Raw genomic sequence first — 26,088 nt, 5'->3', positions numbered from 1 at the left:
CATCCTTCAGGTCTCAGCCTGGGTGTGATCTCCACTGCAGAGAGCCCTCCTAGAGCCCTGGGCTGAGTAGGCTCTCTCCTGCTCATGGCCACTCAGACATCTGCTTCCTGGTTTGCTGTCTGCCTTCCCCACTAGAACCGCAGAGACAGGGAGACATTGCTTATCTTCACCAACACAGACCTCACTTCTACTAGAGGAGCTGGCACATAGCAGACACTTCACATGTGTTAAGTGAATAAAGAAATGTCCCAGGTCCTCACGGTGAGCAAATGGCAAAGCCAGGATTCGCACCCAGGTCTGTCTGACGTGAGGCTTGTTCTCAGCACTGGCGCTGTGCTAAAACTCAGAAACAGCACGTTGCTGCCCCAGCGCACACCATGCGAAAGCATGAGTGCCCCAGCATGACTAACTCCTAAAGCCCATGCTCTCTCCATTGCGTCATTGGGACAGACATTGCAGCTGGCAGGATGAGTGGCTCACAGGAGCTGAGAACGTGGAGGGGATAAATGAATAAGGAGACTGCAAAACCTCCAGACTTGAAGAGAAAAAGAAAGTTGCCAGTGACCAGAGAAATACCAGAAAAAAATCAGCTGAGCCCATGATTTCCAATGTGGCCAGCTCAGAAATGACGGGTGGGGGCTCCCCTAGGCAAACAGTATTCTAGAAAGGAGATCTAGAGAAGCAGCCAAAGACAGCAGAAAAACTCAAAGGAGCAACCATGCAGCGGGGCAGAGGGCTGAGGCTGCAGGACTGCACATTCAGGGCCCTTGGAGTAGGCAGCGTTGATTGACTCCAAGGCTGGGAATGGAGAGGGAGGTCCCAGGTGCTGACTTAGCTGGCCTTCCCACAGAGGGGACAACTGGAGTGGCCACAGGACTATTTTGGCAATGCTGCCACCTTGTGGCTGTGGAATGCCCAGCCCACAGGAAAAAAAATCTACACAGGTCAGTCTGTGGGTTCATTCTTCACTTATTGAAAGCACCTAATATGGGTGACATGGCTCCAACCTTCAAGGACCTCACTCCTTATATCCAGGCAGTGACCAAACTCTCTGCTTTTCACCACTGTGTCTCCACCCCCGACCCCAAACAAGACTGTGAGGACAAGGATGGTATCTTACTCATCTCTGAAGCTACGGTACGCGGCATAGGGCCTGGCACATGAGACTAATAATAGCAGCTACTACTTAATACGTGCTCAGTGCTTGCAAGTACATTAGTGCATCGGATTCGTGAATTGCAATTATGAGACCTCCAAATGGAGATGTCAAGGAGAGGTTTATTTCAATACGAGCCTGGAGTTCTTAGAGAGGTCAGGGATGGGGAAATAAAGGTGGGCGTCGGAGGCACACAGATGGTGTTTTTTTCTTTTTTTTTTTTTTTTTTTTTTTTTTTTTGAGACAGAGTCTCGCTCTGTCGCCCGGGCTGGAGTGCAGTGGCCGGATCTCAGCTCACTGCAAGCTCCGCCTCCCGGGTTCACACCATTCTCCTGCCTCAGCCTCCCGAGTAGCTGGAACTACAGGCGCCCGCCACCTCGCCCGGCTAGTTTTTTTTTTTTTTGTATTTTTTAGTAGAGACGGGGTTTCACCGTGTTCGCCAGGATGGTCTCGATCTCCTGACCTCGTGATCCGCCCGTCTCGGCCTCCCAAAGTGCCGGGATTACAGGCTTGAGCCACCGCACCCGGCCCAGATGGTGTTTTTTAAAAGACTAGTGCCTCTCAAAGTTTTACGTGCTTATGGCTCACCAGGGAGTTGTGCTAAAATGCAGACTCCAATGATTGTGTACTCTGAAACAGGGCGGAGATTCTGTTTCTACCAGCCTTCCAGGTGGTGCCAATACTGCTGGTTCACAAACCACACTTTGAGTGGGAAAAATCTGGAACAGAGGTTAACAAATGATGGCCAGCTGGGCCTCTACTTGTACAATCGGCAAACCAAGAGTGATATTTTCATTTTCACAGGGGTTGAGAAAAAGAAGAAGGAGAAGGCGGAAAAGGCAGAAGAAGAAGGAGTTGGGGAGACCATTTGTGCCTCACAAGGCTTAAAATAGTCACTCTTTGGTTTTCGACAGAAAAAGTTTGCCAACCCTGACCTTGAATATCACCCAGGGACAAGGCATGCAGCTAAACAAGGGAGCAACTGGGCCCTGAAGCAAACCGCTGTGACTTCCAAATCCCCATCCCCAGTTTTGGTACGAAAAGCAGGAGTGCAAGGCACCACATATACAGTCGGCCCTCTGTATTGTGGGTTCCATATCTGCGGATTCAATCAAATGAAGATTAAAAATACTTTAAAAAAGAAGGACATCGCGTCTATACTGAACATGTACAGACTTTTCTTGTCATTATTACCTAAAAAACATGGTATAACAACTATTTACATAGCATTTACATTGTAGCAGGTAGTTAAGTAACCTAGAGATGATTTAAAGTATATGGGAGGATGTGCTTAGGGTACATGCAAATACCACACCATTTTATATCAGGGACTTGAGCATCCATAGATTTTAGTATCTGAGGAGGGTCCTGGAATCAATCCCCAGTAGATACTGAGGGATGACTTATATGCCAAGAAGGCAGGAAGGCCGGGGCAGTGGCTCATGCCTGTAATCCCAGCACTTTGGATCACCTGAGGTCAGGAGTTCGTGACCAGCCTGGCCAACATGGTGAAACCCCATCTCTACTAAAAATATAAAAATTAGCTGGGCATGGTGGCATGCACCTGTAAATTCCAGCTACTCAGGAGGCTGAGGTAGGAGAATCACTTGAACCTGGGAGGCGAAGGTTGCAGTGAGCCGAGAACGCACCATTGTACTCCAGCCTGAGCAACAAGAGTGAAACTCCATCTCAAAAAAAAAAAAGGCAGGCAGGAAAAAGTGAACTAATATCTGAGGCTCCCAGGTGGGTGGGGGTGGCCCTGGGGAAAGGGTGATGGAGACACCTGGGGTTCTGAGTGGGAACAAGGACTTGTGCTGGGCCAATAACGCACTGCCTCTTTCAGTGCTTATCTTGGAAAAGACAATAGAAACAGAAGGAGCGGGCAGGGACTACCTCCACTTGTGTGCAGTGCCACAGAAGAACTGGGAAAATAAAGAGGAGAGCCTGTGAATTCCACAGGGTAGATCTGTGGGGCAGAACCTTCTGAATTTTGGCCAAGGGTGGGGAAGGTAGGTAGAGGGATTTCGGAAGGTGAGGGAAAGGGTGTGGCAGTAAAATAACAGCCTCAGAGCCTGTAATGTGGGGACCACCCCAAGTTGTGTTTGGCCACAGTGCCTTCTGTCATGCTTCTGCCGCCCTGTGCTGAGGAATATATTTGCTTAAATGTCAATGCCTGAGAAAGTAAATACAGCTGTCCATTTCCATCAACTTGTACCAATTAATCTGGCTTTTGCTCAACGGAAGACAAGGCTGTTTTGCATTAAGTCATGAAAGGTTTGCTTGTCTCACCATCAAGTGTTCACATATATTTCCAAAGGACAATAATAGCACCCATTCATGGAGGGCAGAAAAGAATATCTATCAAAAGACTGTGGGGCAGGATATCTGTAAAGCCAGACTGCTATTAAATGCTGGAGGGCAAACAAAAAGACAGAAGGATATGACAAAGTCACCATGTGCTGTAAAACAGATTCCAGAATTTGCTGGTTGGAAGGAATCTTTAAGGTCAACCAGTCTCCCTCATGTTTCTAACAAAGCTGCCTATAAAATCTAACCATCTTGAGAAAAAATGCCCATGTCACACCTGGCTTTTGGCATGGAATATTCTTTTTAATAAATTAAGAAATGTTTGCAATGAAAAACAAATCTCTGCCTTTTAACCCATGAATTCCTGCCCTTCTCTCCCATCCCCCTTGATCACACTAGTTGTCTCTCCCACCAGAAAGTAGGTTCCTTCAGGGAAGTGACCGATTTTTGCAGCACCCGACACGCTGGCCGGCCCACAGAATGAGTATGGTGAGCAAGACCCCAGTCTACTGAAAAACCTTAGCTTTCCTGCCACCTACTGGCTGTGTGATTTTGGACAAGTTATTTAACCTTTCAAAAGCCAGTTTCCTTACTTGTAAACTCCTCTCACAAGAGGGCTGTTTTGAGGATTAACTGTATTAATACATGTAGATTACTTGGAATGCTGACTGGCACAACAGTAAGAATTTTCTAAGTGTTGACAATTTTTTTTTTTTTTTTTTTTTTTTTTTTGAGACAGAGTCTCGCTCTGTCGCCCAGGCTGGAGTGCAGTGGTCGGATCTCAGCTCACTGCAAGCTCCGCCTCCCAGGTTCACGCTATTCTCCTGCCTCAGCCTCCAGAGTAGCTGGGATTACAGGCGCCCGCCACCTCGCCCGGCTAGTTTTTTGTATTTTTTTAGTAGAGATGGGGTTTCACCGTGTTAGCCAGGATGGTTTCGATCTCTTGACCTCGTGATCCGCCCGTCTCGGCCTCCCAAAGTGCTGGGATTATAGGCTTGAGCCACCGCGCCCGGCCAAGTGTTGACAATTTTTATCATTCAATTAGTAGATTAATCTATTATTCTGGCTGGGCACGGTGGCTCACACCTGTAATCCCAGCATGTTGGGAGGCCAAGACGGGTGGATCACAAGGTCAGAAGTTCAAGACCAGACTGGCCATGATGGAAACCCCCGTCTCTACTAAAAACACAAAAATTAGCCGGGCGTGGTGGCAGGCACCTGTAATCCCAGCTACTTGAGAGGCCAAGGCAGGAGAATTGCTTGAACCTGTGAGGCGGAGGTTGCAGTGAGCTGAGATCACGCCATTGCACTCCAGCCTGGGCGACAGAGCAAGACTCCATTAAAAAAAAAAAAATCTATTATTCTGTCCGATGAATCACACTCTCTCCCTAAAACATACTACACTAGAACAAGGTTTCTCTCTTTTTTTTTTTTTCTGAGACAGGGTTTTGCTCTGTCACCCAGGCTGGAGTGCAGTGGCGCAATCTCAGCTCACTGCAACCTCTGCCTCCTGGGTTCAAGCGAATCTCCCACCTCAGCCTCCCAAGTAGCTGGGATTACAGGTGAGCACCACCACCCTGGCTAAATTTTGTATTTTTAGTAGAGATGAGGTTTCACCATGTTGGCCAAGAGTCTGGTCTTGAACTCCTGACCTCAGGTGATCTGCCTGCCTTGGCCTCCCAAAGTGCTGGGATTACAGGCAAAGGCCACCGCGCCTGGCCAGGTTTCTGAGTTTCAGCACTATTGACATTACTTTGCTGTGGGAGCCTGTCCTGTATATTGTAAGGTGTTTAGCAGCATTCTTGGTCTCCACCCACTAGATGCCAGAAGTAACACCCCACCACCACCCCTATTCTGACAACCAAAAATGCCTTCACCAATGGCCAAATGTCCAGTAGGGAGGAAATCTCTCTATTGTACTAGAATATGCAAATAGAAAGTCTGGTCACTATACCACCTAATTTCCCACCATCCCATTCTCCCTCCATACAGCCACCTTGGCCACCTCTTGCTCACCACTCAGTTGTCTTGGAGGGAACAAGTGATAGGTGCTGTAGATATCGTTGGAGAACTGCAACTGGAGCTCAGGGCTGCCTGTCAGGAGCTGAGCCACCTGTTCCACCTGAAATGGTGTCTTCTCCAGGATCACAACGGCATCCTCTCCATCCCCATCCCCAGAGGACTCATTCACCTGTGGGTAGAGGCATCATCAGTGGGCTCAAGGGCAGAACCACAATGAGACTCTGGAGAGCAGAGACAGAAGCTCCCAGGGCCTTTGAAATCAACTTTGAAAGTACTTGGGATTTCCTTCCCTGAAGTTTTCCTTCTGGGAAGTCCAGCCAATGGCATTCACATTTCTTTTCTCAGAGAAGGCATCTCTCTTTTTTTTTGAGATGGAGTCTTGCTCTGTCGCCCAGGCTGGAGTGCAATGGCGCAATCTCGGCTCACTGCAACCTCCACCTCCTCGGTTCAAGCAATTCTCCTGCCACAGCTCCCCAAGTAGCTGGGATTACAAGCGCATGTCACCACACCTGGCTAATTTTTGTATTTTTAGTAGAGACAGGGTTTCACCATGTTGGTCAGGCTGGTCTTGAACCCCCGACCTCAAATGATCCACCTGCCTCGGCCTCCCAAAGTGCTGGGATTACAGGCGTGAGCCACCGTGCCCAGCCAGAGAAGGCATCTCCACCCAAATCCTTGTGGCAGCTCTCACACCTTTCTTCCCCAGAATACAAGGCTTCTCAGTTGTCTTCCATTTTAGGCTTACAAGACTTCTGTCAAGTTCTCCCCATTTCAGAAGAAAAAATGAAAAACAGATCTTGAGTGACTTGCCCAAGGTGACACAAACAGACAGCACTGAAACAGAAACTAGAACCTGGGTCTCCCAAGTGACTCCTAGCTCGAAGGCTCTCATGGCTAATACCTTCAACGGGTGCTGCACACTGAGGACAGCCGGGCTGAGAAAACCAGACAGAATCTCATACAAAAAATAAATAAATAAAAAATAAGGCTGGGCGCGATGGCTCCCGCCTATAATCCCAGCACTTTGGGAGGCAGAGGTGGGAGGATCACCTGAGGTCAGGAGTTCGAGACCAGCCTGGCCAACATGGGGAAACCCCGTCGCTACTAAAAATACAAAAATTAGCTGGGCATGGTGGCGGGCGCCTGTAATCCCAGCTACTCGGGAGGCTGAGGCAGGAAGAATCGCTTGAACTCGGGAGATGGAGGTTGCAGTGATCACACCACTGCTCTCTAGCCTGGGCGACAGAGAGAAGAGACTCTGTCTCAAAATAAATAAATAAAAATAACAACAACCAAAAAAACCAGATACACAGGCATGGAAGCCTAGGCCAAAGTTCCCTGATCCTCCCAAAGGTGAGAGTTCCTGCTAGTAGTTCTGGGGAACCTCCATACCTGCCCTGGCTAGGCCTCTTCACTAGTTCCTGGAATGGTCTCCATCTCCTCAGCCCCTGCCAGACTGCTGAGCACGTTGGTATTGGAGCAAGCTGTATCTGTCTCGCCAGAAATATTCCGTAGTCCTGAAGATCAGGGATGGTAACTTTCATCTCCACATCCCCAGGACCTAGGTTAGTGTCTGGCATGCATGAAAGCGCGTGTTTGGCATGCATGAAAGCGCGTGTGTAGTACTGAATTAACAATTATATTGTTCTCTATTGTTCTCCTGTTAGGGCTGAAGTTGTGTAAGGCAGAGATCACATCTCCTACAGTCTCATGGACTGAGGGACATGTTTTCAGGGGCAGGGATGAGCAAGACATCTAACATTTACTGGGTTCCTAGTCCCTATATACATAAATGGATGATGAACGGCTTGGGGAATGTAACATGTGATCTTTAATCTGCAATACACTCTCCTAGTAGATATTTCTAGTGAAAGAGACATTAGAAAAATTAGAGCTAGATGTGTTCATTGCCTTAATTTCAAGGGCAATCTTGCCGCCTTTTACCGCCCCTCTATGCATTCTAGTAGCGCACTCCCACCTCCCCCGAGTGATACTGATTGGTATTTTCCGGCCGAGATCCGAAAAAAAATCCGCCTCCGAGGCGATCATTGGTTCACCGCTTCCCGCATCCCGCCTCAGGGTTGCCTCCTGGTACCTTCCCGTGTAGGAAAATGATTTTGTCCCGCGCAGACTCCCTCAGCACTTTCTGCACTCTGAAGCCGGAGAATGGTAAGCGGACAGGAGCACAGGTACCATTTCCAACTCCTGCCTCCTTTTCTTCTGTGCTGGCGGCGTGGGCCTCCTCCACGTCCAATTCGCGCTTTCTCTTGCCGAGTTGAGGGGCTGCCTCCGCCATGCTGCCCCGGAGGCGCTGTGCGCCTGCGCGCCCTGCGCCGGCCCCGCCCCTCGCCCGAGCCTAGCGGCTTGGATGGGCTGCTAACTCCCGGCGTACCCTGCTCTGGCACCCGTTCCGGGGGCTGCGTGCGGCGCAAAGCGGAGCCCGCTGACCTGTCCCAGGGCGCGCCTTTCAACCAAGTTACTGCCTTTGGCCCCGTTGTGGTGCTGGCCGGCCCTCAGGGAAGGGAAAAGAAGGTTGAGAGTCCCGAAAGCGGCGGGCTAGAGGTGGCTGCGCAGTGAAGAGGGACCCCCAGGCCCACGCCCCGGGGTGGGAGCCAAAGACCCCCTTGGGCCACGGGAGTGTTGGAGGCCTTGTTTGAATACTGACATTTTAATCATAGTTTCACCGACGTTGACCAATTATAAGGGAAGCAACGTTTCTGACGCAAATCCGTGAACCCATTTTATTCCTTGGTCGATTTTTTATACCGAGTATTTAGGTCATTTCCATTTTTCTCCCATTTTAATTACTTTGCAGAAATTTTCGCCGTGATCAGTTTTTTACTTTGTAGACTCAGCACTTTTCTGCTGACAAGAAAGGTAAACGAATAGGGCCAGAAGAACCATTTCCATCACCCACTTATTTCCGGGCTAGAGGCACCCCCCTCCTCTCTCTCTAGTTGGCCTGTATTTCTGCCCTGCTACCCAGGGTTATGATTTGCAGTATGATTCGTCTCCCAGGGTTTCGTTTCTCTTTTTTTTGCTGTATAAAATTATTACTTGTAACTTCTGCTGTTGAGGGTTTCTTCAGTGACCATTGTTTCTGGTTAGCCCGTTTTTCGCTGGTGTTATTTAACAGATCTAAATTTTGTCAAGAGTTGGTACTTACGGCCGGGCGCGGTGGCTCACGCCTGTAATCCCAGCCCCTTGAGAGGTCGAGGTGGGCGGATCACGAAGTTAAGATATCGAGACCATCCTGGCCAACATGGTGAAACCCTGTCTCTACTAAAAATACAAAAATTTAAAAATTACCCGGGCGTGGTGGCCGGCGCCTGTAGTCCCAGCTCCTCGGAGGCTGAGGCGGGAGAATCGCTTGAATCGCGTGAACGCGGGAGGCGGAGTGTTGCAGTGAGCCCAGATAGCACCACTGCACCCCAGCCTGGCGACAGAGCAAGACTCCGTCTCAGGAAAAAAAAAAAAAAAAAGAATTACACCGTTTCAGTCAGCCACACATTATTTTTGCCAGTGATTTGAGTTTAGGTTTTCAGACAGATCTAATGGGACAGTTTTTGCCATTTTCAACATTAGCAACAAGATGCAACTTACAGTCAGTTTTGGTCAGTAACAAAGTGTACCATGTGTTAGTTTGATTTTTGGATTACTTCGACCAGAAATATAGATTAGGAGTTGGATAAAAGACTGCTTTTTTTTTGTGATGCAGAAAGCGTTATTAGGAGAGACTTAGGATCTGTCACCCAGGCCGGAGTGCAATGGCGCCATCTCCGCTCGCTGCAACCTCCGCCTTCCTGGTTCAAGCGATTCTCCTGCCTCAGCCTCCTGAGTAATTGGGATTACAGGCGCGTGCCACCAGCCCGGCTAATTTTTTGTATTTTTAGTAGAGTCAGGGTTTCACTGTGTTGGCCAGTCTGGTCTCGAACTCCTGACGTCGTGATCCGTCCGCCTGGGCCTCCCAAAGTACTGGCATTACAGGTGTGAGCCACCGCACCTTGCCAAAGTAGCTACGTTTTCACAAAAAGAGCCCAGAATTGAGAGCCATGAAGTCGGGCCCCAACACTGACTAGCTGTGCAACTTTGGAAAAGTCTCTTAACCTCTCCAGGTCTCCATTTTCCATGTGCCAGCCACTGTTAGTTCTGAGCAAGACAGCGAGGCCTCTTCTTTCATAAAATGTATATTCAAATGGGGTACGTGAGGTAAACAAGATAATGATTAAGTGCTGTGTATGGTGTTTTGTTATTTTGTTTTGTTTTGTTTTGTTTTGTTTTTTGAGACGGAGTCTCGCTTTGTCGCCCAGGCTGGAGTGCAGTGGCCGGATCTCAGCTCACTGCAAGCTCCGCCTCCCAGGTTTACGCCATTCTCCTGCCTCAGCCTCCCGAGTAGCTGGGACTACAGGCGCCCGCCACCTCGCCCTGCTAGTTTTTTGTACTTTTTAGTAGAGACGGGGTTTCACCATATTAGCCAGGATGGTCTCGATCTCCTGACCTCGTGATCCGCCCGTCTCGGCCTCCCAAAGTGCTGGGATTACAGGCTTGAGCCACCGCGCCCGGCCTATTTTGTTTTGTTTTGTTTTCCCCTGGAGACGGAGTCTAGCTCTGTCTCCCAGGCTGGAGTGCAGTGGTGCAATCTCAGCTCACTGCAAGCTCCGCCTCCCGGGTTCACACCATTCTCCTGCCTCAGCCTCCCCAGTAGCTGGGACTACAGGCGCCTGCCACCACACCCGGCTAATTTTTTGTGTTTTTAGTAGAGACAGGGTTTCACTGTGTTAGCCAGGATGGTCTCGATCTCCTGACCTCGTGATCTGCCTGCCTCAGCCTCCCAAAGTGCTGGGATTACAGGCATGAGCCACTGTGCCAGGCCAAGTACTGTTAATAGAACAAAACTGGACAGTGTGAAAGAGCCTGGGGATAGAAGCCCCCCGCATTTTTTTTATCTGGGACAGAGTCTCACTCTGTCACCCAGGCTGGAGTACAGTGGCGCAATTTTGGCTCACTGCAACCTTCGCCTCCCAGGTTCAAGCGACTCTCCTGCCTCAGCCTCCGGAGTAGCTGGGATTACAGGCATACACTAGCACACCTGGCTAATTTTTGTATTTTTAGTAGAGACGGGGTTTTGCTATGTTGGCCAGGCTGGTCTCAAACTCCTGACCTCAGGTGACCTGCCCACCTCCCAAAGTGCTGGAATTACAGGCATGCGTCACAATGCCCGGCCAAGCCCTTTAGATAAGATGATCGTGGTCAGCCTCTCAAAAGGTGACATGTGAGCTGAGACTTGAATGAGGAGAAGGAACCAGCCATACCAGCCATATGAAGAGCCCAGGCAGAGTAAATATTAGCTGTCAAAGACCCTAGAGCAGTAATGTACTTGACATTTTTTTAAAAATAGGAATGACTGCTGGGCACAGTGGCTTACACCTGTAATCCCAGCACTTTGGGAGGCCGAGGCAGGCGGACCACTTCAGGTCCGGAGTTCAAGACCAGCTTGGCCAACATGGTGAAACATAGTCTCTACTAAAAATACAAAAATTAGCCAGGTGTGGTGGTGTGCACCTGTAATCCTAGCTACCTGGGAGGCTGAGGCAGGAGAATCACTTGAACTCAGGAGGTGCAGGTTGCAATGAGCCAAGATCGCACCACTGCACTTCAACCTGGGTGACAGAGCAAGACTCCGTCTCAAAAAAAAGGAATGACCTGTATAGCTAAAATATAATGAACAAAAGAGAAACATTTGAAATGAAATAGTAGAGGAATGTATTCATTAGCGGCAAAATTCATCAATATGGGTATAATTTTGATTAAAATATAAAACCAGAATTCTGCTCTTCAAAAAGTCTGGCTCATGCCCCACGTGGTGGCTCACACCTGTAGTCCCAGCTACTCAGGAGGCTGAGGTGGGAGGATCACTGCAGCCCAGGAGTTTGGGGCTGCAGTGAGCTATAATCACACCACTGCACTCCAGCCTGAGCAAGAGAGCGAGGCTTTGTCTCTAAAAAAAAAAAGAATGCCTGTTTCAAGGAAAGGATGATCTCATAGGAATCCTCAGCTACCAGAAGTTCTATTAAATACCAGACCTCAGAGTGAAAGGAATCTTTATGGTAGCACAGTTAAGATTCAGTTCCTCAGTTACATTAGCCACTTAGCAAGTGCTTGATAGCCACTTGTGACTAGTGGCTACAATATGAGCACAGATGGAGAACATTTTCATTATCAAAGGAAGTTCTACTAGACAATGCTATGTTAGGTTACTCATTTATTATAAAGCCCTGTTCAATTGTTTCGTTTTTTAGAAATCTTAAAATTTCTCCCATGCAAGGTGCAGTGGCTCATGCCAGTAATCCCAGCACTTTGGGAGGCCAAGGCGGTGGATCTCTTGAGGTCAGGAGTTTGAGACTAGCCTGGCTAACATGATGAAACCCATCTCTATTAAAAATACAAAAATTAGCTGAGTGTGGCAGCAGGCGCCTATAATTCCAGCTACTCGGGAGGCTGAGGCAGGAGAATGGCTTCAACCTGGAGGCGAAGGTTGTAATGAGCCAAGATCGCGCCACTGCGCTCCAGCCTGAGTGACACAGTGAGACTGTGTCTCAAAAAAAAAAAAAAAAAAACCTCCCAAATCTTTTCTTTTTTAGTCTAAAGAAGGACTGGATACTTCCCACCTCCATTTCAGTAATTATAACAGACTAAACTGAAAACAAGTCAGCTACAAAACACCCGAACATAACTAAAACATTCTTTCAGTTACGTTGCTGAGCTCTCAAAAAAGTAAAAACTGTAGGAACCAAAAATGATGTGGGAGTTTGAATCTATAGAGTGGTAAGGGGATTTTTAAGGTGGAAGCTATTTTAAGGGCCATTGCTGATCTCTAGACGTCTAGGACACGATTCAAGGGACAAGAGACAAGACCTGAGCTTATGTAAAGAGGAATTAAGATACAGAGCTTTCCATAGAGCTAAGATCCCTGAAGGTCCACCAGCTCAATGAAGGGGCCAGCAATTTTTTTTATTTTTTATTTTTTATTTTTTTGGATACAGAGTCTCGCTCTGTCGCCCAGGCTGGAGTACAGTGGCGCGATCTCGGCTCACTGCAACCTCCGCTGCCCCAGTTCAAGCAATTCTTATGCATCAGCCTCCTGAACAGCTGGGGTTACAGGCGCCCACCACCACGCATGGCTAATTTTTTTGTATTTTTTAGTAGAGACAGGGTTTCACCATGTTGGTCAGGCTGGTCTTGAACTCCTGACCTTGGGTTATCTCGCCTTGGCCTCCCAAAGTGCTAGGATTATAGGCATGAGCCACTGTGCCTGGCCAGGCCAACTATTTTTTAAAAAGAAAAATGCTGCCCTACTAAAGGAGAGAAGATGATTAGGAAACTTGCCTGCTTCAACCGTTGTCCCAGAGGGAAGAAGGAAAAAACCTCCTAAGAATTTATAACCACAGATGATTCTTCATGCAGACAGACTTCACATTCATGATTGTGTACATGATCCAGGACACTCAGACTGAAAAATCTACTTAAACTGGTCTTGTAGTCTTTATTGACTTTTATACCAAATTGACTCCAGGAGAAATGGAAAATCTAAATAGATCTGTAACTCTTCAAGACATTGAAATTACAGCTTTAAATTTTACAATAAAGAATATTCTGGCCGGGTGTGGTGGCTCACGCCTGTAATCCCACTGCACTCAGGCCTGGGCAATAGAGCAAGACTCCATCTCAAAAAAAACCAGAATATTCTAGGCCCAAATGGTATTACAGATGAGTCTAACAAACATTTGAGGAGCAATTAATTCCAATCTTAAATTCTTCAAATAAAAGAAAAAAAAAAAAAGGCTGGGCGCAGTAGCTCACGCCTGTAATTCCAGCACTTTGGGAGGCCAAGGTAGGTGGATCATGAGGTCAGGAGATCAAGACCCTCCTGGCTAACACAGTAAAACCCTGTCTGTACTAAAAATACAAAAAATTATCCTGTTGTGGTGGCACGCACCTGTAGTTCCAGCTACTTGGGAGGCTGAGGCAGGAGAATTGCTTGAACCCGGGAGGCAAAGGCTGCAGTGAGCCAAGGTTGCACCACGGCACTCCAGCCTGGGAGACAGAGCAAGACTCTGTCTCAAAAAAAAAAAAAAAAAAAGGGGAAAGAAAAAATTACGTATCAGAAAACCTACAACGCACACATTTAGTGGAGAAATGTGTAAAGCATTCCTTTTAAGGAAGGAATGAGACAAGGATGGCTGCTATTGTCACTTTGTTTTATTGGAGGCCTTAGGAGCCACAAAAGGAACTAAAGTTTTTGTTTTCTTTTGCAAATTGTATGACTGTTTATAGAAAATCTGACAGGACAGGTGTGGTGGCTCAAGCCTATCATCCCAGCACTTTGGGAAGCCCAGGCAGGCAGATGGCTTGAGCCCAGGCATTCAAGACCAGCCTGGGCAACATGGCGAAACCCCATCTCTACAAAAAGTACAAATAAATTAGTCAGGAGTTGTGGCACAGGCCTGTGGTCCCAGCTACCCAGAGGGCTGAGGTAGGAGAATCATCGCTTGGGCCCAGGAGGTCGAGGCAGTGGTGAGCCATGATCACGCCACTGCACTCCAGCCTGGGCAACAGCAAGACCCTGCAAAGTTTATAGTCATATAGAATTAAGTAATTCAGCATGCTGTTTAATACTAGATCAATATGTGAAATAAATTACAATTCTTTATATCAGTAATAGATAAAAATGTAAAATTACCCTTGACAACAGCAACAGAAAATATGAAATGGTAGGGAATAATTCTAATAAAAAGAGGAGCTGACCAATGTGGAAAAGATAGAAAGCTTTATTGAGGCCGGGCACGGTGGCTCAAGCCTGTAATCCCAGCACTTTGGGAGGCCGAGATGGGCGGATCACAAGGTCAGGAGAACGAGACCATCCTGGCTAATACGGTGAAACCCCATCTCTACTAAAAAATACAAAAAACTAGCCGGGCGAGGTGGCGGGTGCCTGTAGTCCCAGCTACTCGGGAGGCTGAGGCAGGAGAATGGCATAAACCCGGGAGTCAGAGCTTGCAGTGAGCTGAGATCCAGCCACTGCACTCCAGCCTGGGTGACAGAGCAAGACTCCGTCTCAAAAAAAAAAAAAAAAAAAAAAAAAAGAAAGCTTTATTGAAATACACTTAAAGATATAAGTAAATGGAGACATACTATTTTTATGAATAGGAAGACTCATAAACATATCTGTTTTTTCAAAATAAATCTATAAATTCCATGTAAGTCCAATAAAAATACTAACAGGCTTTTTTCTGGAACGTGATGGTTGAATAAACAATTTATATGGAAGAGTAAAGGAACAAGAAAAGTTAAAGTGATTTTTGATGTATAAGAAGAGCAGGAAGAATTGACCTACAAATGGTCCAGGCTTATTAAAAACATCAGTAAACAAGCCAGTGTGGCACCAGCACAGGGTTACACAAACAGATAAAGGGAGGAGACTGGAGAACCCAGTAACAGCCCCCAACGTATGATAATATGTGACAGCAGTGACATCATAATCAGTAGGGGTGGGGTAAGGATGGACTAGTCAGTAAATGATGGTTATTCAAATAGAAAAAAGAATTAGATCTTTGACTAAAGAATAACAAAAACCCAAACAGAAAATCCAGGTGGATTAAAGACAGAAGAAAATATACAGATGTAGGGAGGACTTCCTGAGTAAAACACAAAAAGCACAAAGTAAAAGGTAAAATATTTTAGGCTGGGCACGGTGGTTCACCTCTGTAATCCCAGCATTTTGGGAGGCCAAGCCGGGTGATCACCTGAGGTCAGAAGTTCAAGACCAGCCTGGCCAATATGGTGAAACCCTATCTCTACTAAAAATACAAAAATTAGCCGGGTGTGGTGGTGCATGCCTGTAACCCCAGGCTTAGGCAGGAGAATCACTTGAACCTGTGAGGCAGAGGTTGCAGTGAGCCAAGATTGTGCCATTGCACTCCAGCCTGGGTAACAAGAGCAACTCCATCTCAGAAAAACAAAAAACAAAACCAAAAAAAGTTTAATAATTTAGAGATGCATACTTAAATATTTAGGAATAAAATGATTTCTGAGATTTGCTTCAGATGATCTTGGGAGGAGTGAGAGAGATGGGTAGGGTATTATTGATAAAAGATTAGCTCAGAGTTGGTCATTGTTGAAGCTAGCTGATGGGTACATAGGGATTTATCAAACTTTTTCCTTTCAGTATATGCTTGATTTTTTTTTTCCCACAAAAATGGTGAAAAGAAAAATTACAGTAGGTTACCAGTTTTCACCCACCAGATTAGCAGACATTTAAAAATCTGATTAAGTGTTAGCAAGAACATGAAAAAGTGGGAACTCTTTTATTTTATTTTATTTTTTATTTTTTTGAGACGGAGTCTCGCTGTGTCGCCCAGGCTGGAATGCAGTGGTGCCATCTCGGCTCACTGCAAGCTCCGCCTCCCGGGTTCACGCCATTCTCCTTCCTCAGCCTCCCGAGTAGCTTGGACTACAGGCACCCACCACCGCACCCAGCTAATTTTTTGAAGTTTTAGTAGAGACAGGGTTTCACCATGTTAGCCAGGATGGTCTCAATCTCCTGACCTCGTGATTTCGCCCGCCTTGGCCTCCCAAAGTGCTGGGATTACAGGCTTGAGCCACCGCGCCCGGCCAAAAGTGGGAAGTCTTAAACACAAATGGTAGGAACTTAAATTGGTACAGCCAATTTGGAAGAAACTGTGGCATCTTCTAGAAGAACAGCATGTATTGTCTTTACTACCCAGCAGCAGTATATTTGTTACCCACCAGGATCTTTTTTTTTTTTTTTTTTTTTTTGAGATGGAGTCTCGCTCTATCACCCAGGCTGGAGTGCAGTGGTGTGATATCTCAGCTCACTGCAATCTCCGCCTCCTAGGCTCAAGCAATTCTCCTGCCTCAGCCTCCCAGGTAGCTGGGGTTACAGGCATGCACCACCATGCCTGGCTAATTTTTGTATTTTTAGTAAAGACAGGGTTTCACCATGTTGACCAGGCTGGTCTCAAACTCCTGACTTCAAGTGATCTGCCCGCCTCAGCCTCCCAAAGTGCTGGGATTACAGGCATGGGCCACCATGCCCAGCCCCAGCAGGATTTTCTAGGCTGAATCCTAGAAAATGTTGCTTGTGAAAATGTACAAAAAAGTTCAGAGGCTCATTGTTTTTAATAGCAAAAACCTAGGAACAACAAATATCCATTTGGAGAAGAATGTGTAACTAAATGGTGGCATATTTACATCGTGGGATGAAAGTGTATTATTAATAACTGGCGTGTCATCCATCCGCATGGATAAATCTCACAAACATTTGGTAAACAAGGAGAGGAATCTGCAGAATACAAACACTGTAATGCTGTTTACATAAAATATAAAACCATGTAAAACTAAACAATATGCTGGTGGGGGTGCATACATATGTGGTAAATGTATACAGAAAAGCTAAAAGCAAGAAGTTCAAAATTCAAAATATTGGTTATTTCTGGTAGGGGAGGGGGGAGTGCAATTCAGGGCACAAAGGGACCACTATAAGAGATGATAAGGTTTTGCTGCTTAAACTGGGTGGTCAGCACATGAGTGGACATATTATTTGTTAATCCTTTTATAATAAAATAATTTTTTTTTTTTTTTTTTTTTTTTTTTGAGATGGAGTCTCGCTTTGTTACCCAGGCTGGAGTGCAGTGGTGCGATCTTGGCTCACTGCAACCTCTGCCTCCTGGATTCAAGCAATTCTACTGCCTCTGCCTCCCAAGTAGCTGGGACTACAGGCCCGCGCCACCACACCCAGCTAATTTTTGTATTTTTGGTAGAGATGGGGTTTCACCATGTTGGCCAGGATGGTCTCGATCTCTTGACCTTGTGATCTGCCCACCTTGGCCTCCCAAAGTGCTTGTATTACAGGCATGAACCACCATGCCGGGCCTTTTTTTTTTTTGAGACAGGGTCTTGCTCAGTTGCCCAGGCTGGAGTGCAGTGGCGTGATTTTGGCTCACTGCAACCTCCACCTCCCAGGTTCAAGCAATTCTCCTGCCTCAACCTCCTGAGTAGTTGGGATTACAGGTGCCTGCCACCACACCCAGCTAATTTTTGTATTTTTAGTAGAGACAGGGTTTCACCATATTGGCCAGGCTGGTCTTGAACTCCTGACCTCAGGTGATCCACCTGCCTTGGCCTCCCCAAGTGCTGAGATTACAGGTGTGAGCCACGGTGCCCGGCAAAATAATTTGTAATTTAAAAAATAAATTTTCTCTTTCTAGAACTAGAGATAGAAAAAATAATAAAACTTTTTTTCAGCAAAAGAGGGGTCATGATAGGGAGAAGTGAGAGAGGGGGCACAAAAGTACATGTTGGAGGAAATAATGAAATTCATTTCAGTTCAGAAACAAACTTACTGAGAACAGATGAATGAAACCTTGCCTGTCCTATAAGGAATACAGTCATCTGCCAGAAGAAAAATGCTGATTCTTCCCAGTCCAAAGGTGAAGATGGTGACTGTGAAAGTATCAGCTTTAGCCAGACCACGGATGAAGCTCTCAGATGTCACAGCATCCATGGGCTTGTGATCTCAGGTGAAGGCGCTGAACCCTGAGCCCTGGCTTCCCATCTCTTTACTTGCTCCCTCCACCACCTCACCCCCACATTCAGAATGGCTTCTAGGTTTGTGTCTTTAATGGCACTTAGGCAATAAATAAAAAGTATAGTTGCAGTGCTGACTGCTTCTTCCTTACAGCTTTCTGAAGTGAATCGATGTCTCTGGAAGGAGGAACAGAGTAGCGTGAGTGTGAAGGACTGGATTTCTCTTGCTTTCTCCTGACACCCATTCCAGGGTTTCCCCAGGCAACTGGGAAGACCATCCACGGTGAGGCCTGCAATCTCGGCTTCTTGCTGATCAGTCAGGTGAGTCACCTCTTTAGGAGGGATACCAGTGTACGCCAGTACCCAGTTCCAGGGGAAGACAGAAGTGTGTGCCAGGCTTCTTCTCCAGTTAGGCAGGATACGAGCCCTGCTGGCCATCATTGGTCAGCACCACCTCCTACCACCTCCAGTTTCTGGCTTCCTCATGGCCTTCTTGGGGAGTCCCCAGCTTCCTCGTGGCTTTCCTAGGGGGAATCCCCAGCTTCATGGCCTTCCTGGGGGAGTCCCCAACCTCTCCATGGTCTTCTTAGGGAGCCCACAATAATGGAAGCCTGATGGGTGCTGTGATCCCAGAGACACGGGCAAAGTGCTGCAGACTCGCTCCCTATAGCTCTTGTCACATCCGTGGGAATCCAAGGCCCTGCGTGGGTTTTCTATTTCCAGCTTTACTCCAACTTCTGGGGTCCCATGATATAAAAAGTGTCAACTGAGTGTCTGCAGATCTGAAAGAGACCAGTCACAGCATTGTCACCCTTCCCAAACCCAGCATCTCTGTTTTCCCCAACAGGTCCTGCCTCTTCTACCTTTTTATCTGTTACCACACTTCCAAACCTACTGCAATAGCATGGCCCTCCCCAGATACACTCATATGCACTTCCTTCTGATTATTTTGCATCATTTTGCCTTACTAAACCAATGTCCCTCCTGGCAGCTTCCCAGCTCTTGATGGACATCTCCAGCCTGATCTCAGAGAAACGTAATGCTGTTACTGTTACTACTAGTAGCTAATAATTTATTGAGGACCTGATTTGTGCTAGGCTCTGCCTATTACGAATACATGTGCTAGGCCATGTTCTGAGCCCTTAGTCTATATACTGTTCTCATTCCATAGCAATGGAAACCTGGTGGTCAGTGAGGAAACCAAGGCACAGAAGGGGTAAGTAACTTACCCAGGTTACTTTTTATGGGTTAATAATAAGTGCAGGAGCCAGGATACAGACCCTGACAGCCTCTTCCAGAGGCTGTACTTTGAACTACTAGGCTACAGGGCTGTCTCCTAAAAGTCAAAGTAGATCAGATACTGTGGCTGAATCCTGTTCCCCTTCTCCCCGCCCCCGTAGTAGCTTACAACGCATGACAGCTTCTTTGACTTGGCGAAAGCCACCATCAGGGCCCCTGCCATCGACGTAGTACATGAATCGGAGCTCAGGTGGGTAGGCATCTCTGCTGAGGCCCGACAGCAGGGGGATGGTGCGGCCCTCAGCCCCTGGGGCCTCGGTCAGGGCCTGCAGCATCTGGTACTTGCACCAGGGGTCCTGAAGGAAGCCCGGCGTGATGAGCAGCACACGGCAGTGACTATTGTTCAGTGCCTGGCACAGCTCGGACACAATAGCACCACCTGGGGTTGCATCCCGGAGCTGCAGGAAGCAGCGCAGGCTGGTGCTGCTGCCTTCCAGGTAGGAGACCAGGTTCTGGGCAGCCACCAGGTCTTCCTCACTGTGGCACACACAGACATCATAGTCTTTGCTCCAGCGACTACTGCCACTGTCACTCGCGTGTGTGGGTGGCAGGCTGGGAGATGTGACTAAGCTGAGGCTTGGGGATAGTCTGTCCTGTGAGGGAGGCTGTGAAGTATCGCTGGAGGTGTTTTCTGGGGAGTCGGGCCTCTTCTTGGGCTTCTTCAGCAGGGTCTGCCTGAACCAGTCTGTGGGGGAGAAACACTGCTCAGGCCTGTGTCTTCTTAACAGGTGCCCTCTCACTGCCCACACAGGGAGGAGCCCCGCCTCACAGCGAGGACAGACAGACTGCAGTCCGCGTCCCTGCACTGGGAAACATCGCATTCTCAGAGACCTGTTGCTCCACTATTTTTTTTTTTGTTTTGAGACGGAGTCTCACTCTCACCTAGTCTGGAGTACAGTGGCGTGATCTTGGCTCACTGCAACCTCCGCCTCCCAGGTTCAAACAATTCTCCTGCCTCAGCCTCCTGCGTAGTTGGGATTACAGGTTCGTACCACCACCCCTGGCTAATTTTTGTATTTTCAGTAGAGACGGGATTTCACCATGTTGGTCAGGCTGGTCTTGAACTTCTGACCTCATGATCTGCCCGCCTCAGCCTCCCAAAGTGCTGGGATTACAGGCGTGAACCACCGCGCCCGACACTCTGCTATTTTTGTATATCCTTTGGGACTTGCCTAAAAGTGCCCTCTAAAGGTAAAGGTTTTGGACGTATGTCAGAACTCTGGAATCCTTATGTGAGAGTGTTCCACCAGCCTGGGTAAGAGAAATGGCCTTGTACTACTCCCAGGCTCTTTGATATCTGGCACCCCCAGCCCACCTTAAGCAGAACTTCCCACTAGAGCTGACTCGTCAGCCACCCCGGAGTCTGCAGGCAGAGCTACGTTATGCGAGCAAGGATCCACCAGTCCCAAAGCCCACTTCCAGCACCGAGGGGAGGTGGACTTCGATTAGGAAGGGCTACCTATACAGGAAGGAAGGGGCATGGAGGACTGGCATCTGTGTGGCCCCAAGAAATCCTAGATTGTCGCCACATGGGGAAGAGGCTACTGCTCGGAGCTGCTGAGGAGCGGAGAGCTTCGCGATTCAGAACCCGCACTCGGGAGTCAGGGACACGGTTCTGACTGTGGCTCACTTTCTGTATGACCTTCAGCAAATTAGTCTGTGTCTCCATTGCCTCATCTGTAAAATGGGTTTGTCTTAGGTGCTGAAAGTTCACTGAGAATGCAGTGTCAGGTGTGTTGTGGGGACTCCATAAGGAGATGAAAACCCAGCTTCCCCAGCCTTTGATAAGGACAGATAGTTGTGGGATTGATTCATTTTCTCTCTCTGCTTGGCTTCTCCTCCAGATGGTTCTGGAACAAAGATTTAGACAACGAGAGACAGTGCTAAGCCCTCAGCACCGTGGTTTCCAGGCTGGGAAAGCTAGCTGAGCAGGCTTGGAAAACCTCTGAGCCAAAAGGATCAAGATCTGGCTGAGCTGACGCAGGCCTCGCCTCCTCACTCTCCACCACGCGTCCAGGCCCTGAAGTCAGGTCAGGAGTCCCCCCGTCAGCCTTCCTGTGTCTCTCTCTGAGTTGGGACCAGGCAGGCCTCCCACCACGCCCTATGGAGACTGAGCACTACACTCAGGAACACAGCAGTCGCGAGTCCGGTTCCACTCACCAGCCATCTTGCCTAGAGGCTTCTTAGGCCGAGAGCCAGGAGCTGGGAGGGAGGTCGATGATGCCATAGCGTGGGGGTCAAAACTAGCCCCGTGAGACCAGGCATCGGTAAAGGGGGAGGAGGGAGAAGACCCAGTCTTGACCTCATGGAGCAGCCATCCTACAGAGGGCAGAGAGAGAGAATCACAAAGGCTGCACTTACCCTGCTCTCATTCCCCGTGGATGAGCTCTGGGAAGTTCTGTTTCTCTCCTAATGCCTGACAGAGCCTTCCTCTCTAAAAGGGTCCTTCATTCCTCATGAGATTAGGGCCAGACACGACTGTGATTGGAGCTGGGTTCTAGATAAAGCCAGAGCTATGTAGTGTGGTCAGACTTACAGGGTATGAGCTCAGCATGACCAGCTGAGGGACTGTTCTCTGCTCCACCTGGCCAGGAGGATATTCAGGATCTGGGGAAGGGCAGCTGTCAGGCAGCTCTTTAGAAGGACTTCCTATGTAAGGCCTGAAATGGTAGAAGAAGGACAGTTGCTATTTGGACAAATAATTACGTATCCAGATAGACAGAAGCTGAACAGTAGAGAGAGAGCACGTGCAGGAAATCTTGGGAGACTTTTCCTCCAAGTCTGCCTCCCCCTGAATAACTATCCGTAGACCCATCGCTCCTGCAGCCAGCAGCTCAGGAAGGTCATGTCAAAAAGTGGTGAAGACTGCAGACTGCAGGTAGAGTGCCTGATTCTCATCTCTGGTTAACCGTGGCCTTTGGCCATCTTACTAAACTCCAGTTTCCCCATCCATGAAATGGAAGTACTAAAGCCTCCTTCTCAGCATTATTGTGAAGATTAAATGAAATAATTTATGTAAAATCCTAATGGTGCCTGGCATGTAATAACTGCTTAGAAAATGTGGGCTAGTATGTATATAAAATAATCTAGATATTGGAGGGATATATTATGTTCATGGTTTATAAAACTTGTAACATTAATGTTTCCCCAACTGATCATTAATTCAGTGCTGTTGCAAAGTCTAGAAGATTTTTTTTAGGTTTTTTGGTGGGGAGGTTGTCAGACTGCTTCTACATTTATATGGAAATAAGAAAGCCCAAGAATCCCTTAGAAAGGCAACCCACCATGTTCTCTTCCCACCATAGTGACAGAGGATGCCCCTGACAGTGGACACTCCTTCAGCCTTAAGTTTCTGTGGAGCAGAGCCTGTGGGGGCTGTAGTAGTCTAGTGACACTTCTCCTGTGAAAGGCTAGCAGAGCAACTGGCACGGGGCTGCTTTCTCTTTGGTGGATCTGTGAGATCAAAACAAACCTGAAAACTCATAGAAACAAGTCTTATTAGACACACTAAAATAAAACGTTTCAAAATTTAAAGAATGTGGCCAGGCACGATGGCTAATGCCTGTAATCCTAGCACTTTGGGAGGCCAAGGCGGCAGATCACCTGAAGTCAGGAGTTCAAGCCCAGCCTGGCCAACATGGTAAAACCCCATCTCTACTAAAAATACAAAAATTAGCTGGGTGTGGTGGCAGGCACCTATAATCCCAGCTACTCAGGAGGCTGAGGCAGGAGAATCTCTTGAACCTGGAAGTGGAGGTTGCAGTGAGCTGAGATCACACCACTGCCTGGGCAACAAGAGCGAAACTCCGTCTCAAAAAAAAAAAAAAATTAAAGAACGTCTTTCTATGCTGCACATTAATGTTTTGTTCACTGATGCGTAGAAGACAAGGGATGCTGAGGATTTGTGAACATATATCAAAGTTCAAAAAAGAAGTAGAACTTAAGCCATAGCAGCAAAGGAGGCAGAGTGAAGAGTTGGAATGGGTCCAGGAACCAGAGAAGACATCTGAAAAAGCAACACAGCTAAACGGGAAGCCACCAAAGAGGCACTGGAAGTTGACTGATACATATGAGTTTCTTTTCTTTCCTAATATGCTTGGGATTTCAGACAGCCTAAGTGGTAGGCTGCAGCTAGGGCCATTCAGAATGCCTTTTTGCCCCTAGTAGTAAACATGATGTCAGTTGGTTTTTGCATTATTTAAATATTTTTTTCAATTCTGTTTTAATATTCATTATTTGGCCTTGGTGCACTTGTAAACTAAAGCATCATTTGATTTCTAAATATTCTAAAGGTTAAAAATTAGCATAATATGTTAATCTACTTAATATATGTAGATTTAAAAGTTCCAGTTTCTCCTTTTATAAAATGACTTGCCCTTTTGGCAACACATGCTGATTTGGGGAAATTGCTTTTCCATTGCTTGGTTAAGAAGAAATCCAGGCCGGGCGCGGTGGCTCAAGCCTGTAATCCCAGCACTTTGGGAGGCCGAGATGGGCGGATCACGATGTCAGGAGATCAAGACCATCCTGGCTAACACGGTGAAACCCCATCTCTACTAAAAAATACAAAAAACTAGCCGGGCGAGGTGGCGGGCACCTGTAGTCCCAGCTACTCGGGAGGCTGAGGCAGGAGAATGGCGTAAACCCAGGAGGCGGAGCTTGCAGTGAGCTGAGATCCGGTCACTGCACTCCAGCCTGGGCGACAGAGCGAGACTCCATCACAAAAAAAAAAAAATAAGAAGAAGAAATCCAGTTGTCCAGCAGTATATGCCACTAGAAGTGGGGTGGTATAAGCCCTCATGAGAAACATTATGGAAACGTTTTAAGAAAAATAACAGCACCTTTGACAGGATAATTGAGCAAGATGGCAGGTAAATTCCAGTAACCATACACACTGCCTACTTCCTGGAATCCAAGATGCCACGCACCTTCCTTGTTCCTTTTCAGTTCTTTTGTAGCTGGGGCTGTGGAACTGTCACACATTCAAACGTGTTAATGTTTCCAAGACCTGGTAACTGTCATCATATCTTGAGATGTGGCTGACAAGTAGGTAAGATAGTGAACCCAAATATCCAACTGGAAGCTCTACTCACTCGCTCTGCCTGTTCTCTGATTTGCTGTGTAGTATAATATGCAGTCGCTTTTTTTGTGATTTGAAAAAATTCATAAAGTAGAATCATACCAAAAATGCCCACTTTGTAAGAACAAAGACTTGATAGAAAATTAGTAAAGAGGCCGGGCATGGTGGCTCATGCCTGTAATCCCAGCACTTTGGGAGGCTGAGGTGGGCAGATCATGTGAGCTCAGGAGTTCCAGACCAGCCTGGCCAACACGTCGAAATCCTGTCTCTACTAAAAATACAAAAATTAGCCGGGCATGGGGTCACACACCTGTAATCCTAGCTACTCAGGTGGCTGAGGCTGGAGAATCCCTTGAACCTGGGAGGCGGAGGCTACGATGAGCCGAGATCACGCCACTGCACTCCAGCCTGAGTGACAGAGCGAGATTCAATCTCAAAAAAATAAAGAAAAGAAAATTAGTAAAGAATTTCTTCAGAAAAGAAGTAACACAATACCTTTAGTGCTTTCTAGAATGCTTTTCCAATATTATGTACAGAAATTGATGTAAAGGAAACACTATGGAGTTTTGTTGTATAAAACCCAAAGTGGGCCAAGGCACAGTAGTGGCTCACGCCTGTAATCCCAGTACTTTGGGAGGCTGAGGTGGGCGGATCATGAAGTCAGGAGTTTGAGATCAGCCTGGCCAACATGGTGAAACGCCATCTCTACTAAAAACACAAAAATTAGCTAGGCGTGGTGGTACGCACCAGTAATCGCAGCTACTCGGGAGGCTGAGGCAGGAGAATCGCTTGAAGGTTCTGGGAGGTGGAGGTTGCAGTGAGCCGAGATTGTGTCACTGCACTCCAGCCTGGGCGACAAAGCAAGAGTCAAGTCTCAAAAAAAAAAAAAAAAAATCCAAAGTGTATTTAGTATCCAATATCAAACTGGTCTCCAATTTCTATTATATAGGAAATATACTGAAGCCTGAAGGCATATAATTAGAATATGTATCTCTTAGAGTTCATATGCGATTTCTGTTAAGCAGGAATCACTATCTGGGGTAAACAGAATAGTGGCCCACAAAGAGGCCCACATCCTAATCCCCGGAACTGAGACTATGTTACCTTCCATGGCAAAAGGGGATTTGGCAGTTGTGATTAAGAACCTTGAGATGGGGAGGGGGTTCCTGGATTACCCAGGTGAGCCCAATGTAACCACAAAGATCCTTTCAAGAGGGAGGCAGGAAGGTCTGAGGCCGACGAAAGAGCTGTGCCGAGGGAAGCAGGTGCCAGTGGGATGTAGGTGGCCTCTAGAAGCTGGAAAAGGCAAGTCCATGGTTTCTTTCCTGGAGGCTTCAGAAGGAGCACGGCCTTGCTGATGGCCATCTTAGAACGGTAGGATAATCAACGGGTGTTGTTTGAGGCCACTAAGTTTGTGGCAATTTGTTACAGCAGCAACAGGAAACTACTACACTATGTCTGATGAGATCAGGCCAATGAATGGAGAAAGTGTTGGATTTCAGCTTAGTGCTAAAAACTGGTCTGTTTAAAGGTTCAAATTGTTTGAAACAGTTTTTACATATTTAAATAAATAAATTACCATCTTCACCTGACTTTACATTTAAAAGAATTTTGGTTT

At 47.3% G+C, this 26,088-nt stretch overlaps 2 protein-coding genes and 1 long non-coding RNA gene across 9 annotated transcripts in view; 1 reads left to right on the top strand and 2 right to left on the bottom strand.

The window, feature by feature from the left end:
* The window catches only part of DCPS (decapping enzyme, scavenger), a 40,025-nt gene extending 32,207 nt beyond the window's left edge, over nucleotides 1-7,818 (bottom strand). Inside the window, 2 exon segments of the mRNA XM_008021443.3 lie at nucleotides 5,480-5,654; nucleotides 7,581-7,818. Coding sequence (XP_008019634.2) covers nucleotides 5,480-5,654; nucleotides 7,581-7,781 — 376 coding nt within the window. The 5' untranslated portion in view covers nucleotides 7,782-7,818.
* On the top strand, nucleotides 7,365-25,370 carry LOC103248790 (uncharacterized). Of its 6 annotated transcripts, none has more exons than XR_012094958.1 (8): nucleotides 7,365-7,654; nucleotides 17,945-18,084; nucleotides 18,246-18,412; nucleotides 19,263-19,307; nucleotides 19,492-19,580; nucleotides 19,682-19,827; nucleotides 20,119-20,374; nucleotides 21,235-25,370. It is a non-coding gene; the product is annotated as an uncharacterized lncRNA (long non-coding RNA). The 6 variants fall into 6 exon arrangements; XR_012094957.1 differs by having other exon boundaries at nucleotides 17,891-18,084; nucleotides 20,142-20,374; XR_005242578.2 differs by having other exon boundaries at nucleotides 7,367-7,654; nucleotides 20,142-20,374.
* TIRAP (TIR domain containing adaptor protein) lies at nucleotides 13,015-24,903 on the bottom strand. 2 transcript variants are annotated; one of them, XM_073022224.1, is made up of 5 exons: nucleotides 24,781-24,903; nucleotides 21,927-22,050; nucleotides 21,551-21,709; nucleotides 19,500-20,075; nucleotides 13,015-18,873 (listed from the first exon to the last, which is right to left on the bottom strand). In XM_073022224.1, the coding sequence occupies exons 3-5, from the start codon at nucleotides 21,615-21,617 to the stop codon at nucleotides 18,854-18,856; spliced, it is 663 nt and encodes a 220-aa protein (XP_072878325.1). In that variant the 5' UTR covers nucleotides 21,618-21,709; nucleotides 21,927-22,050; nucleotides 24,781-24,903; the 3' UTR covers nucleotides 13,015-18,853. The 2 variants fall into 2 exon arrangements, with proteins under 2 accessions (XP_072878325.1, XP_037860778.1); XM_038004850.2 differs by lacking the exons at nucleotides 21,927-22,050; nucleotides 24,781-24,903 and having other exon boundaries at nucleotides 13,015-20,075; nucleotides 21,551-21,654.
* Nucleotides 25,371-26,088: the final 718 nt, after the last annotated feature.

The sequence above is a fragment of the Chlorocebus sabaeus genome, chromosome 1 (assembly GCF_047675955.1).
Source record: "Chlorocebus sabaeus isolate Y175 chromosome 1, mChlSab1.0.hap1, whole genome shotgun sequence".
Lineage (NCBI taxonomy): Eukaryota > Metazoa > Chordata > Mammalia > Primates > Cercopithecidae > Chlorocebus > Chlorocebus sabaeus.
Note: the sequence above shows the minus strand (reverse complement) of the source record. Positions and strands in the feature narration are given on the sequence as shown.